The sequence below is a fragment of the Falco peregrinus genome, chromosome 12 (assembly GCF_023634155.1).
Source record: "Falco peregrinus isolate bFalPer1 chromosome 12, bFalPer1.pri, whole genome shotgun sequence".
Classification (NCBI taxonomy): Eukaryota; Metazoa; Chordata; class Aves; order Falconiformes; family Falconidae; genus Falco; species Falco peregrinus.
Genome location: NC_073732.1, coordinates 1,263,125 through 1,278,603, shown reverse-complemented (window position 1 = coordinate 1,278,603; position 15,479 = coordinate 1,263,125). Strand labels below are relative to the sequence as shown.

Below are 15,479 nucleotides of genomic sequence, written 5' to 3'. Positions count from 1 at the left end.
GCTGGTGGTGGCCTTGGCTGGACGGTAAGTGGTGTCATGTCCCGTGCTGGTGCTCAAGTGTTGCTCATCCCAAAAGCTCCTATGTACATGTCACTCTACCGTGGTGACCTTGATGCCCCTTCCCCGAGGGCTGGACCACCTCTGTGGGTGAGGGCAAAGCACCTTGCCCTCGCTCTCCATCCCCAGAGCAGGCTGGGCTGTGAGCCAGCCAAGCCTGTTCTTCAGGTATGGCTGTGTACCTTCCTCTGACCAGTATTTCTGCTCCAGATCAAATATATGTTGCTGGTAAATTAAATCCAGCCTGTCATGGTCTGTAATTTCCTTTGCAACCACAGGCATTGGCAGGAACCGCTGGTGCGTGCTGCCACCCCATCCCCTTTGGTCCTTGTCCCCCATGGTGCCAAACCACCAGCCCTGTGGAGAATAAATGGGGTTTCTGGGGGAGGGTTAGGCGTGCTGGTCTGCAACCCCAGGGACTGGCTCTAGTAATGCGGCAGGGAACGTGGGTGTTTTTAATCTGCATTCCCAGAGCAACGCTTGTACTTGCAAGTCTGAAACCCTCCAGGAGCCCGGGGGCTTTGTGCTTGCTTCTGCAGAGGCTTGTGCTGTCCTGGTGCTGGTGAAAACTGGGGACTTGCGTGGCTCCAGGAAGTTTGTTTTTAAGGTGCGTGAGGTCCCCAAGTAAATACAAGGATCACCTTTCGCTCCCTTCCTAATCCTGCTTGCGACAGCACCACCCACAAAGCAGGAGACCCAGCACATCTCGGGCAATAATCTCTAGGGCTTTTTGTTTTATGAGCTGTATGTAGGGCTCTGACCCTGCTTCTGTCCCTTCCTCTGTCTTGCAGAGCCTCCTCAGGTCTTCCCAAGGTCATGAGTCTCTCGAAGTGTCTGTCCATCCTCACATCTCTTCCCATGGCTGATGGTGGTGGTAGGATCTTCATTGCTGCTATGTCTGAAAAGACCAGAAGTTTGCTTGGATCACATCTCGCTCCCTTCTTCTGCTGAGCCAGGTGGTCCTGAGGTCCAGTCTCTTCTCCAGCTTCTACTTTTATCCAATGTAGAGGATTTCCCGAACTGGGGAGACATACAGGCTTGCTGCTGTGGGCTTCCCTGCTATTGCTGGATCACATGAAGCTACCAAAGAGTTTGGAAAGAAGCTGAGTCTTCTGGATCCACACCTTTGAATCTGGGGAAATAACGTCTGACCTCGCAGGAACCAGGTTCCTTGAGATGTCTGACCACACAGTTTACATTTGGCCAGCTCCAAGACAGGAACGTGAATTCCGTGGCCCATCATCCCCTAGGGACCGGGGCTGACTGGCTCCACACCATGGATGATGCTTCAAGCAGGTCTGTGTGAAATGCAATACTGACTGGAGCAGTCCAAGTCTCAGTCCTGAGTCACTGATAGGGAGGCTGCTGGGAAGGAAGTACCTTCTTTTAAGAAAGATCTGCTCATCCAGCTTCAAACGTAACAGGGACTCCCCTCCTGTGTGTGCACTGCACACCGGGAAACCATCTTCCATGCTGGGATGCAGTGTCTCTTCATCTAGTCTTCCCAGGGACCAGGAAGACCGTCCCAGTTGAGTCTCAGTTGGACTTGATGATCCTTATGTGTCCCTTCCAACTCAAGATATTCTATGATTCAGCGCTGGTGGGTACACAGCACCTGTTAAAGCCCAGCAGGCAAGGAATCCTTGAAAAGAATTGGTTGGGGATACCATGGAGGAAAACTGAGATGCTTCAGTCCCTGCCAGATTGGAGCCAGGTGGTAAAGCAGAGCTAGTCTGGTCCTCGCCCCATGAAAGCATCAACCCACTGATTGCTAGAAAGGAGTAAGGAGCAGGGTGTGAGGAAAGAGAAGAGCTGTGGTCATGTTGAAAGAATTTGACCCACTCTCCTCCCCAGCATATGAAAAGCAGCTTTTGAGGGTTCTGATGTTCTGCAAACGAGGTGAGCATCCCCCGGCAGCAAAAAGGGACCTGCCTCAGTTCCTGCATAGCTACACCGGTGCAAGTTTGGTCTGCCCACGGGGAACTCACCTGGTGGGCAGGCTTCCACTGATGGCTTGTTGTGGATGAGGGAAGATGGTGGGGTAGAGGATGGACTGGTGGTGTACATAGAGAGCTGCGGGCCTGATTCAGCTTTGCTGGTTGAAGTAGCTGGTTCCTGCTCAGCAGCAGCAAGGTCTTCTCCTTCCAGCTGATGTCTTGGCCAGGAGAGCATGACTGCTGTAGGAGGAGCTCATTTCAAAGGCTGAAAAAGACATGCAGCCCCAGGAGCTGTGTAAAACGAACCAAGCCCTGTCAACGTGTGATCTCTCCTGCCAGGCGCTTAACATCAACCGTATTGCCCTAACAAAGCACGATGAGAAAAATTTGAAACCCAACTCTCCTCTCCTTGTCAGCACCACCATAAATCATTTTCCTCCTGTGCACTCATCTGCAGGCCAAACCGTTCCTTGCCAAGGCTGTTACCCTCTGGGAATGAAAACGCATCAGAGAATCCTCAAGAAGAGGCAGAGTCCCCTGTTTTTTCATGTGCATCTCATTTTGTTACTGCTGTTGGACAATCTGTTGTCTAAGGTCTGTAATTTTTTAAAAGCGATGTTGGTGTAAGAAAGCTAGAGCTGAATTTGTGTCCAAAGGCTGGAACTTCTCTTCCAGTGGGATAAAAGCTTGGGAGATGTCAGTAGTGCTCTCTGAAGGTCCCATCTAGGTGGCCAGAGCCTGCTCAGGACAGCCCTTTGCTTCTGCTGTGAGACGAAGCACCTGCGCTGGCCACAGGGAACCTCGTGGAGCTGCTGCAGCACACCAGGTACTGGATGCATCCTTAAATTGTGCCTGCCTTTAATAACTGAAACCACCACGACTTGACTTTTAAATTCAGATTTGTCAGCCTTTCTTGTACTATTTACTATAGCTAGATAAGCTGCCAAGGCTTGGGCAATGCTCCCTGCTTGGGAAAAATGTTCACTGGAAGCTTGTTCATGGGAGTGTAGACCAAGACGCTGCATGGCGTGGGTAAGCAAGGTGTGCAGCCCTGCAGGGAGGTCCCCAGCACTGTTGCAAGAGCTGCAGATTGAGAAATACAACAGCAGCATGGGTTGCTAGCATGACTTCTTCCTGCCCTCCAGCAAATCAGCCCCTCTGCGGCATCCGTCCGTGTCCAAGATCTAGCGGGAGCTGGCTGGGGGGTGGCCAGACCTGGGGAGCACCATGCTGCTGGGGACCCAGGTCCTTTGGTTTGGAGAACGTGGGAGGCTGCCCCAGCCTCTGTCCCTTCCTTGGGCAGCCGGGACATGTGGCGAGTTCCCAGCAAGGACCCACATCCCCGTGGGATGGTGACAGTGCAGCCCGTGGGGGCGTTTACCAGAAGCTGCGTGCAGAGCGCCCTGATGCCCTTTCCTCTCGCTGCAGCCGTTTGCTTCCCCTTGGGGGGGGTCATCAGCTGGGGGTTAGGAGGTTTCCAACCCCATCCAGGATGTGGGGCATTGGGGCAGGGGTCATTTCTGCCTGCGGCCAGGCAGGGCAAGGGCTTGTTGGGCATCGTGCCTCTCCCCCGGTGCGTTTTGCTGCATGGAGAGAAATGTGTAGGGCAAAGCCGAAGTTAGGGGCTGAAACAGCTGCTGCTGCGTGGAGGTGGTTGTTACAACAAAGTGAGCGTCACGGGTCTCTGCAGAATAAACTGAAAAGACAGGGCTGTTAGCAAGCAGGTTAGGCATTGCCTGAAAAATGAGCTCAGCAGCATGTCAGGCTCATGGGGAGGATGGGAGAGGAGCAGAGCTGGCTCGCTTCGGCTTTTCTGTTGGTGAGGCTGAAACTCTCTTTTGCCATTGAGTAGTGGATAAAAGGGCTCAGCTGACTCTGTCAGGGGAAAAGGGTCTCCTCACATTGTGCCCTGATCCCAGATCTAGCAAATCTGGGGATGGGAGTGGAAAAAGGGAGAAGGGAAAAGGGAATGCTTTTTTTTTTTTTGCCACCAGTGATACCCACCTGTCCTGGCAAGCGGTGCTCCTGGGAACGGGCTAGGAAACCGGGAAGCTGACAGCCCAAACCAGCTCTCCTTATCTTAGCAACGCTATTTTCCCCACTGCTTTCAAGCCTTACATCTGGTCAGACTGGCACCAGACCCCAAAGGTCCTGACCTGGGGGTCCTCTGGCAGGACGCGGGGTGAGGTGGGGGCAGGGAGCACCCAGGGAGCCTCTCCCACGGGCACAATGCACCCTCTCGTGGCGAGCGGCCACGGTGGGTGCCCGGGCAGGCTGTGGGTGCTGGTGGGTGCCCGCAGAGCGGGGCTTGGCACCTTGGTGTCATACTGGGGCGTATATAAGGACCTGCCAGCCCCCCTATAGGGAAACCATTCAAGGAGCTGGGATTTGGTTTCTCCAGGCTCAGGGCACCCCAAGGTGGGCTCCGCTGTTTCTGGCAGGGTCCTCCCACCTCTCTCCCTGCCCTGATTTATGCAGGGAAAAGCAATAGCTTTGACAAAATCCTTGAAGCTGGTTTCCCCTCAGCCAGGCTCAACCTGCCCTTCTCCCTCTGACACTTTTCCTCCCTGTGAGGAGCCTGCAAAATAAATCAGTGCTCTGCATAAACAAAGCCCCGGAGAGGTGCTGGTAAAAAAACAGTGCTGAAGAGCTTCACAAATGCCGTTTTTTCCATGAGAGAAAAGCAGGAGAATTTTTTTCCTCTGTAACCCCATAACTCGGAGGGATTGCTCCATCTGGCCACTCAATTTCCTCCCCTCCCACCACCTGGGAGCCAAATCTCAGTTTGCTGAGGTGCTTCCCCCTCCTCTCACCCCTTCGGGGGGACTGGATTAACACCCCAGTGGTTTTCCCTGCGGGAAAGCTGCTTTGCCGGTGCCTGTGCCTTGCTCAGCTGCGTCCTGCAGCCTCGGGTGTGAGTGCAGCAGAGGGGAGCCGCTGCCGGGACGAGCTGGTCGGGATGCTGGGTGTCTCCCATGGGTGGGCGAGCATCGTGACACCGCCGCAGTCCCCATGCCCAAACTGGCCGGGGCTCGGCGAGCCCTCACGCCCACCTGCTCCCCGCACGCCGCGTTAGCTTCCTGTGACTTTAAAGTTCCCTCGGTGCACAAAGCAAAAGAGGGAGGAGAAATGGTTTCATCATCGTGCCGGAGAGCAGACTTATAAAAACTTCGCGCTCACGCTGCCTTGCTCACTTGCGGGCTTGGAGGGTTTTCAGCACAGACCAGCAGCAGGACAGGCTGGAGAGGGACAGGAGCCCACACGCAGCCCAGCTGTTTGGGGCTCCCCAGAAAGCCCCCACAATGGGAGTCCACCCTGAAGCCAGCAAATCCCCAGTTGACATCCCCAAAAGCTCTGGCACCTGCTCCCGGAGTATCTTCTGCAACATCAAGGTAAGGAGCGGGCCGGGCAGGGATGTGCCACTTCCCCAGTGGGGAGGGAGGAGGATGCTTGCACGGAGAGTGACCCCAACCCATCCCGCACGTCCCCACAAACCGCCAGTAAAATGAAGGGTGTTTGCTCAGATGCAGAATTTGAAAGTCCACTCCTCGGGCAGTCCTGGATAAGACCGCTGAGGTCCGTCCTGCTCGGCGCGTGGGAAGGTCTGGGGAACTCGGTGGGTTTCGGGGTGGTACCCCGCAGGGCGCGTGGGTGTTACACCCCGTGGAAGCGTTGTGTGGGCAGCTCTCCGTGAGCTGCGGGGCTTACCCACGGTGTCCAGTACACAGTGTGCTACTGCCTGGGGAATGATTAACCACATCCTGGTGTGAAAAAAACCCACCACTGCCCTATAATAACACTGACTTGCTTTAAAAACCTTGATGAGCAGGGCATTTGGAGTGACAGAAGCAACATCTCAGCAGGCTGAAGTGGGTTTTCTGGTGTTGGCTGCCCAGTTACTCACCTGCCCCTATTAGCAAGGTGAGAGCTGTCATCTTAAAGCCAGTCCCTGCCTGAGCTTCAGGCTCTTGAGGTTACTGCCTGCGTGAGAAAACACCATCCACCCTGGCCACCTCTCACGTTTTAAACCCTGCTAACCATTGTGCTTTTACACCACCCCTCGCCCTGTCTTTTTTTCCCTGTGTGGCACATTTTGGCCCATTTTTGGATGGGCACCGAGGCTGCTGCGCACGCTGGTTCCTGTCCCTGGGACACCTGCCTGCGTTGGCCAGGATTTTGCTGGGTGGGGGGGATTTTCATGCCTCGCTTGGCAGCACCTCCACACATTGGCATCCGAAGCAGCCAGCTGCAGTTTTGGGGAATGGCAGCTCCCAACAGCACCTGCCCACGGCAGAGCTGCTTTGGGTACGTGAAAAGGGCCACCAGCTGTCAGGACCCCCTTGTGCTGGTGCTGCTGGTCGTGCTTAGGGCTGGGGTGTGATTTCCCACTAGTGTTACTGAAGAAGAGCGTGTGTTTGCTGCGAGGAAGGGTTTGTCAGCACTTTCCAGCTGAGCATGTTTTCAGGAGTGTGCAGCCATGGGTAGGGCATCGCTGTCCGGGATGGGTTTGGGTTTTATTTGCCATCCAGCTTTCCTCACCATGTGTGAAGGATGGGGCTGCCTGGTCCCCTTTGGGCTGTGCTCGCTTGCAGCTGGTTTCTGGGCAGCAAAAGTGTCACCAAATCATGGGGTGCCATGGGGATGCTGAAGGGTGCCATGGGGCTGTTCCCAACAGGGTGCTCTTTCCCCCGGAGGATCCCAGGGCTGGAGGCATCATCCCAGATGATGTCTTCCGGTCCTACATCCCTGAAGGTCCCCACTGCCCAGGCTGGGCTATTCCAGCAGGTGACTTAATGGCCTCTTTTGGCTGTGAGCTTCGGGAGGGAGAGTTTGAGATTACCCTGGGTAATTGAAGGCTGCCTCTGGGCTACTCTGGCATGCCTCTGGAGGGGGCTGGTGACCTGACCCCTCCTCTTCTGGAGGTGCTAAGGGTCCCTAACCCCCTCCGGGCTGGTTCAGTAATGACTATGGCGTGGGTTGAGTAAAGTCACCAGAAAACAGCCAAGAACAGAGCCCTCCTTGCAGTTCATGCTCTTTCATGGAAATATGCACAGCTCCCTTCAGCTGCACACTTACAGGGCAGCATGTGAAAATATCCTGGAACTGGAAAAAAAAATGCCAAATGCTGTGCCTTTTGCAGGATGTAAAACTTTAGGGTTAAAAAAAACCCACCCACCAAATAAATAAATGTTAAACCGTTTCTTCATCCCATAGGCAGCTGCAGGATGCGGGCTGTGGGTGCCACAGGGGTTGGGCTGGGTGCTCAGCACCCCACATGCCCCAGGGCACATGGTCAACACGGTGCCCAGGACCTCCTGGGGCATTTGGCCAAGGGAAGATGACATGGGGGTGTCCCTTTGCTGGCGGCAGGAGCTTTGGCTGTCCCAAGAGGTACCTGGCTCCTGCCTGCACCCACCAGCTCCAGCTCGAAATGCCCAATGTCTGGTGCCTGCTGGGGTTCCAGCCGCACCTTCACAATCGGGCCAGGAGCCTGGAGCTCCCCAGTCTGTCCAGGCACCCACTGCTGAGCCCACCTGGGGGTCCTTGGAGGTGTTTTTTGGGGGAGAGGTGGTGCAGCCCTGTGTGGGAACACATGCAAAGTGATTCCTGGAGATGCCAGCGGAGACCCCCCACCTCCTGCTTGCCCTGGCTGGTGCAAGTTCAGCTGTGCTAAGGGAAAACCAACGTGTGAAAAGAAGCATTTCTGTTTTAAAAAGTCAATGGCCCAACACCGGCACGGTGCAAGCACCTTAAGGAACAGTTTGAGCTCTATAAAAACATGCATGTTGGCATCAGATGGATGATGTGTAACACCCAGAATGGTGGGGAGTCAGGACATCCATCCCTTGGAGCAAAGTTCTTGTTTCTAACAGCAAATATATATAAATTAGCAGGCAATGACACCCCCCACCCTTTCCTGACCTGTTCAGTCTTCCTGTGCTGTCGCATTTGTGTCAAATATGTATATATACACTAAAAAAATAAATGCTTCAAGGTAGGAAAGCACTAGCCTGTGTGCAGTTGTCAATCCTCTCAGCCCCCCAAAATTAGTAGAAAATCAAAGTGTCACAACCGAATTTCCAGGTTTGGGACGCTGTTTTGTTGTGAACGGCTCAGCAGAGGGCAAGGCGTAAGCAAGCAGCTGGGTTTATACGGCTTTTTAGCTCTCGTTTGTGCAAGAAGCCATTGGTGCTGCAAATAATGCATTATATAAAGTCTTCACCCAGCACCTAATTGTGTGGCAAGCTGCTGGCATCATCCCACACAGAGACAGGTACTCTAAAGGGGTTTAAATTAGACACAGCGCCCTTGTATAAACTATGGCAGTTTCTGACAGGGACAGTACTTCCAACACAACAAAATCCCCAAGCTGCAGCAGGCTCCAAGTCTTAATCACAAAGCTCATATTTAATCCATAAAGCTGACAGGCCCGGATCGTTTTCAGAGTGCCTTTTGCAGGGCTGGGGCTAAAAATAACAAATTATTTTCCTGTGTAAGTGGTCTTGCTCCTCCACGTTCCCTGCGACGGAGCCCACCATCTCCTTGCACTGGTTCCCATCTTTCTCGGGATGTTCTTCACCCTGATGCCGCTGAGGTTCGGAGGTGCGGGAGTATGGTGGTGCCAGGGATGTGCATCAGAGAGGGAAAGACCCTGGTGGAAAGCAGTGGTTCTAATGGTTCTGCAGAGATCTGAAGAGTGGGACAGGGAAGATGGTGTGGACTCTGGGGATGGGTGGTGTGGAGGTGCTGCTGGGGGACCGGTGCCGAAGCAGGCGCTCAGGGCAGCAGTGAGTGCCCTTGGATGTGGCTACTGGCTTGTACCCGTGCTCTGACACAGCAGGCGTTTACAGCTGATCTCTGTACCCTGCGGGAACGTGGTTGGTGACAGTTCCTTGTTGCCGCTGTGGAAGTTACTCCCTGTTACACGTGGGTATTAACAACTGAAGCTAATAAAGCAATTACACCGAATGGCACCAAGGCTCGGTCTACACTGATATTTAAGGGCACCGCCTGGCTTGGCCAACAGTCTGTTTGCTGTCTGCACTGTATCTTGTGGCTGGAATAAACCTGCTCGTTGTGCTGAGGGTTTTGAGTGCACTCTCAGATGTGACGGGGTTGCTCGACCCCTCTAGAAGCTGGCTGTTTGGCTTGAATCACCTTGAAAAGAGAAAGAAGAATGCAAAAGGCCTTCAGTTTTTGGGGCTGGGAGGTTGCTGCTGAGCACTGTCCCCCATGAGAAGCCTAGAGCATCTCGGTAAGCCCGCAGCGGGGGGGGGGGGGGGATAGGTGATGGTGAGCAAGGACAGCCCCCTGCTTTGAAGTTCACCAGAGCTTCCAGGGTTGTGCCGACTGGCACTGGGATTTTGAGGGGTTGCGATGGTGCTGCTTGGCAAATGGGAGATGAAGCCAACCTTCAGGTGGGTGCTAGCACCCGGTGGCACTGGGGACACCGAGGACCTCACAGCCTAAGGGAACAAAACGGGTCTGAAAGGTGGAGGAGAAGTGGATGATTATTCTTTTTGATATCCACGCATGTCCATGGACCCCACTGATGTCCCCTGGTCCAGAGTCCTAACTGCTGTCTCCATTCATCACATCCACACCCATCTTGCCCTTCCAGACACCCACTGACAAAGGATTATTTCAGAGGCATTAACTATTTGCAGTGCCTCAGATCTTTTTGGCTTCTTCACCTTTATTGTCTCTTTCGTGGGTTTGTGCTATTTTAATTGATAGCTAATTGCTTGTTTGGGATCCCCAGAAACACGACAATGACGAGAGCATTGTAAATGTCCTGTTACTTAGCTGAGCTGGACGGGTTACAGCTGGAAGCCAGTTAGTTGGAGAGCTCGGGGGAGCAGTGTGAGATGGTTGGGAGCACATGCAGGGGGAGGCTTTTACCCTGCAGACTGCCTGGCACAGAAAAGGCAGCAGGAGGATAACAGAGAGTTACTGTCAGTGGGAGGGAGCCCCGGGGGAGATTCAAAAGCCTTGGGGCAGATTTATTTGGGTGCTGTACTGGAGCAGGGGGAGGGATGGTGTGGGAGGGCGGACAGCAAGGTCGGGAGGGGAGGCTGTGGGTTCTCAGTGTGATAAGGCTTTAAAGCATCCCAGGGTGAAGATACTGGGGCATGCGGGGTGCAGTGGCCGGGAGCGGGGAGCTCTCCCCACCCTGGGGAGGCTGAATGCCTTCTGCAGAAGAAGTGGGAGCCTTGCCTTGGGATCTGACACCCCAACAGCATTGGAGCAAGTGTTTTATCCCTTCCTTTATAAGGGGCTTCAGGAATTTGCTGAGAGGAGTGTATTTCAGAAGCCTGGAGGTGTAACAGTTGTGCTCTCATATCCTGTTGGAAAAGATTATGAATTTATTTAGCTGTGGGCAAGAATAGAAGGTTCATCAAGTCACTGGTCTGAAGGCAGCATGGCTGTAGGTTTGGAGAGGGAAGCAGCGAGAGAAGAAAGTCACTGTTGATGAGGGCCATTGGTTAAAGCAAGAAAACCAAAGGCTATTCCAACCCTGGGCACTGTGCAAGGAGAGCCGGTGAGCTGGGTGGGTGTTCGGAGCAAAGAGGCAGGCAGGGTCCTTAGGACAAGTGGGGTGGCATGGGGGAGAAGGACCCGCTGTGGCTGGGGTCTTCCAGCACTGGCAGCGGTGCTGCTGGTATCAGAAAGCAAAGGCTAGGTCTGGATGGATCTGACACCGTGTTTATGTCTGGTTTTGGTGGTTTCGAAAGGGAGGAGCCACCTGGCCTTCACCAGTAACACCAGCAGCAGGGTAAGGAAAAAGATGGGCAAGAGCTAGACAGCAAAATGGGTTGGAAAGTTTAGTGGGATCAAGGTCTAGGAGACATGAAACAAGATAATTTTATGAGGGGCAAGGTGATTCAGTGCCCAAACACAAGAAGGAGTGGTCAGCGTAGATAAGATTACCACGAGCAAAACGGGAGAGGAGTGTCGCTGATAGGGAGCATGAGGCACGGCCAGGGCTGCGAGCGTGCGGGAGGGTGTTTACATACACTTGCGGGTCAGGGAAAATGAAGCCAAGCTGAAGCAGCCTTCAAGGAAATCACGGTCGGATCCTGATGCACTGTAAAGAAGAGCGACCTTTGCAAAAAGGAACGAGCAAAGACCCAAGCACACAGCCTACCCGCAGCTCGGTCTGGCCTCAAGGAGCGAGAAGGCTGCCTAACCATATGCATCGTCTTTTGCAGGCGGGAGTATTTTCTCAGCAGCAGCTTGGGAAGCAGCAAACCCTCGCACCTCACACACTGAGGGTCTGCTCTCAGCGATCCTCCACAGCCAAAACCCTCCTTTCCTTCTGACATCTGCAGTGGGCACCTGTGTGTTGAGGCAGGGGCGTATTTTTATGTCCCCTGGATGCTCCCTCAACAGCAACTGAGCAAAGCAGGGGATGCACAGACCGTGCAAGGGCACTGCGGTATGCGCAGGGAAATCCCACTTGTACATTTGTCGCAAAAGGAGCGAACACGTCTTTCTACTTGATAATCGGGGGTTGAAAAGCGTGGATTACTGGGCAGCAGACAGTCATCATTGTGACTAATCTGGGCAGTGGCGTGCTTCAGACAACCTCTAACCACTTTTTTTTTTTTATTATTATTTGTTTATTTTTTTGCAGTAGACATAAAATTTAGGAGCCAGCTTCTACCAGTGGGCCATGCTCCAGGCTCCAAGGCTTGTGTTAAGGGATGGTGGGGATTTGTGCTGTGTGGCAGGATACTTGGTTCTTTTTGTGGAAATGTTGGTTGCTTTTTTCCGTCTTGCATGGTGCTTTTTGATCTATAAGTCTAGGCAGCTCCATGTAGGAAAGAGATGCCAAGGAGAGACTTACTTCCCCACACATGCCCATATACTTTTCATTTCCAGCTGATATATTTCTTTTGGACTGAGCAATCTCGGCCATCCTGCTGCAGGAGGGTCTCGTAGTGTAGTGACTGCTGAGCATATTCAAGCTCTAAAAGAAACGGCCTGTCTTCTCCATGACTATTTAAAATTTTGAGGATATTCTTGTTACTTTCTAAAGTTCCGCCCTCCCCTTTCTTGTTTCCCCTTGGAAGCTCAGGAGAGTGAAGTGGAAGAAGCTTTCAGAGGTGGGCAGGTTGGGGTCTCCTGCTTTGCGCCATGACTTTCGGCTAAGATCAAACACTTTTACTTTGGCCCTCCAGAGCCCAAAATGTAGCTCCAACAGTACTATGCAGAGGGAAAGAGCTAGCAGAGCATCCTTACTCCTATCCTTCCCAAACGTTTACTCCAGCCAGAATAATTTTGTGCCTTCCTGCAACGACTGCTTTTGGCCAAGTCCTACCTCGGTGTCCCCCGTCAGCTGAGAGCAGCTGGATAGGTTCTGCAAGAATCCACGCTCCTCTTGGCAGCTCCCCAGGCAGCTCTTGCATCCATCTAACAAATTAAGCCCTGGCTCTTTCCACCCATGTGGCAGCAGTGGGCTTGGAGGTCAGCACCGGAGTGTGCGTGTGAGAGCCGCAGTCGGGAGCTGCCAGTGCTTTCTCCTCACAGACTGAGCTGCACCGTCAACATTTCCACCTTCTCTATCTCCAGACAGGGCTGCCAAGCTGAAGACACTGAGAAATGAGGTGAGGGATGACTTTGGACATGAGTGCCGCAACCACAGCGTGAAGATGTGGAAACGGAGCAAGGAATTAACCCTTTATCTGCTTCTCCAGGTGGCAGAGAGGAGGGAGCAGTGGTTGTGCCACAGGTACCAGCATCTTCCCAAACCCCTGGTCCCTGCTAAGCAGAGCCAGGCTCCCACCTGGAGGAATCTCCTGGATGCTGGAGGCTCCATAGAGGCAGTTCACTCCTCTGAAAGCAAAAGAAACCTGAATTTTTTTTTTACCTGACCTTGACTCTGACTCATGCCCAACACATGCATGCTGGGATTATCAAGCACTTCAGGTTAGGTTGTGGGGTTTTTTTCTTATTTAACCCCACTTGCCCAGCACTGTATTGTCTGCCTTGGTGACCTGTCAGCCTGGTCCCCAAAAAACCTCTTACAAAACAGTTCACCTTTCATAATAGGTGTTTTAAAGTCCAGTCTGTGTGGGCTTGTTTGCTAAGGCCAGTGACAGTGATGACAGTGTCCTATCTTGCATAAGGAATTTGGAAAGAGAGAGCCACGAGGGAAGGGCACAGAGCTTCACTGGTGTGTGACATGGGGCAGTGGTGTAAGCACCTGCTGCCCGCACCCAGCCCCCGGGGCACCAACCTCCCTCTGACCCCAAAAGCTTCTAACCCCAAGAACACCCACCTCAGGGATGGGTTTACCCCCTCGGCTCTGGCTTCCTCATCCTTATGGGTTCAGCACAAGGCTGGGAGACCCCCTCGATCCTCCCAGGGCCTTATTTTAGTCCTGGTATGCTTCAGGGAAGTGGAGAGGGTGCAAGTGGGTCCTCTGAGGCGGCTGCAAGGGCTGAAACACCAACTTGGGCATCTCCTGGGAGTGCACGAGCCACTGGGGCCATAGCTGGCATCTGACAGGGACATATCGGTGCCAGGATAGGATCTCAGCCTTGCTGCTGTGTCCTCATGCCTGGGGGGTGCCTGCAGCCCAGCCTGCCCCCCACCAGCCCATCAGGTCAAGTATGTGTTGAACACGTCTCCTCTGAAGGAGCTTTGGGTTGGGACAGACCAGATAGCTGCCAGCTCTCCGCCTTGGACCTGAGAAGTGTTGTCAGGCCATGGAGGGACCAGTCCCCTCTCCCCTGCAGCAGGGTGGGTTTCTCTTCCTTTTGAGAAAGCATTGCCAGGGGGGTGCTGGTCCCCACGAGCGGGGTTGGGGGGGAGCAGTGTGTCTGCGAGGGACCTTCCCACAGGCATTTGCCTCCCTTTTAAATCAGGTGGGTCTTGGAACGGAGTCAAGTGGTTTGTATAAACAGCCTGGAGTCAGGATTGCTGGGGTGCTCTGAAGGAAGTGTGGGGGTGATTAAGAGGGGATTTGGTGGGTGTGTGCGGGTGCGTGCGGGTGCGTGTGGGCGCATGCCTTCAGCCTCTCTGCGCTGCTCCCTGCTTGCCTGCAGCTCCAAAAATACAACAGGCTCCGATGGGAGCATCTGCTCTGGAGGGTCAGCGCTTTGTATTCGTGGGAGTTGTCCCCGACTCCTTAACCTCCCATCACGCCTTCGCCTTCAGTGCCGTTGTGTCAGCTTTGCGTCAGAAAAACTCCCTTCAAATGAGTTTGGCTTTTCTTTAAAAACCCTTTCTTCATTAAGCGTTAGGGAAGATGGATGACAGCAGCTCCATCACCTCCCGGGGTTGCTCAGCAGGTGCCAGCACAGCACATCTGGTGCTCTCTGCAGCTGGAAGGGAGCAGGTCAGCGCTGGTTTCCATTGACCAGCAGGCTGTGGGTGGTCAACATGAACATGTGGGGATGGGGACGCGTGGGGAGAGGGACGGGGATAGGAGAGACCCGTGAGGACCTGCAAGGGGACATGGGAGAGCGGTGCCCTACATCTCCACCAGCCCCAGAGGTCTGCTTTTCCCAACTGGAGCATCTTGGCCAGTGCCAAGGTCAGGTGGTGCCCAGGTTCCTTTTGGGGAGCCCTCCAGGTAAGCCCCTCTCCCAACTATCGGCACTCGGAGCTTTCAGTGTTTTTGGGCTGTTGTTATTTTAATAAGAATTGAGTTTGCTGAATGCAGGAGAAGTCTTAAATCAGGCACATCTCTCACCTCCAGACAGCCGAAGTGCGTCTAGAAGAGCAGAGCTCCAGCTGCACAAGTCCTGGAGCAAAGGCTGTTTTACTTTGCTCCAACTGTTTTGGGTGGCAGCTTCTTCCCAAACAAACAAAAAACAACAAAAAAATCTCCTCTGCCCTTCGCCTCCCATCGTCCAGGCTCTCCGCATCCAAGGGCTGAGGGTGCTGTGTGGTCTCAGTGCCAGAAGCAGTGCAGGGTGGGATCGGGTGCCCTGAGCATCCCCCCTGGCTCCTCTGCTTCCCCTGCTAACCCTGCTCGCAGGAGCCAGATTAGGAGGACTCGTGGTCAGGAGGGGAGCCGTCACACCCCAGCGCCAATCTTCTTCTCCCCTTGCCGGTGCTCTCCAGCTGCATTTCTCCCACCTTGCCTTCCCTCAGGGCAGGCAGCCCCAGCTTGCTCCCAGGCATCTCGGGATCTGTGGCCCCATTTCGTGCGCCCCCAGGTTATCACCATCGCATAAACCCATCTCAGGCCATCCTGCCACCTCTGCCTCTCCCTGCCTGCCCGCTCTGAGCGCAGCTTGTCCCTCCCATCTCCTGCCTTCCGTCCTCCCGTGAAGCACAGCCAGTGCTGGCTCCCCGTGGTCCTTCCATGCCTCTGCCTTCTTCCCATGCCCTGCCAACCCCAGCATTCCGGGGAGTCAGGCAGCCTCTCCTGCCCATCTTCCCTCCCCACCAGCATCCTCTCTCTCCTTCTCATCTCCCTGTCTGCCCTGGGATTAGGCTGACATTTGCTGAGCTAAATTCAGCCTTGGT

General features: G+C 54.0%; 1 protein-coding gene across 2 annotated transcripts in view; it reads left to right on the top strand.

Moving 5' to 3' along the window:
* Window positions 1-5,046: 5,046 nt before the first annotated feature.
* SLCO2A1 (solute carrier organic anion transporter family member 2A1) overlaps window positions 5,047-15,479 on the top strand; it is a 33,998-nt gene continuing 23,565 nt past the window's right edge. The window contains exon 1 of one of the 2 annotated variants that reach the window (XM_027792711.2): window positions 5,047-5,386. In XM_027792711.2, the coding sequence (XP_027648512.1) occupies window positions 5,297-5,386 (90 nt within the window). In that variant the 5' untranslated portion in view covers window positions 5,047-5,296. The remainder of the gene's footprint in view (window positions 5,387-15,479) is intronic. The other variant, XM_005241561.3, reaches the window with a different exon arrangement.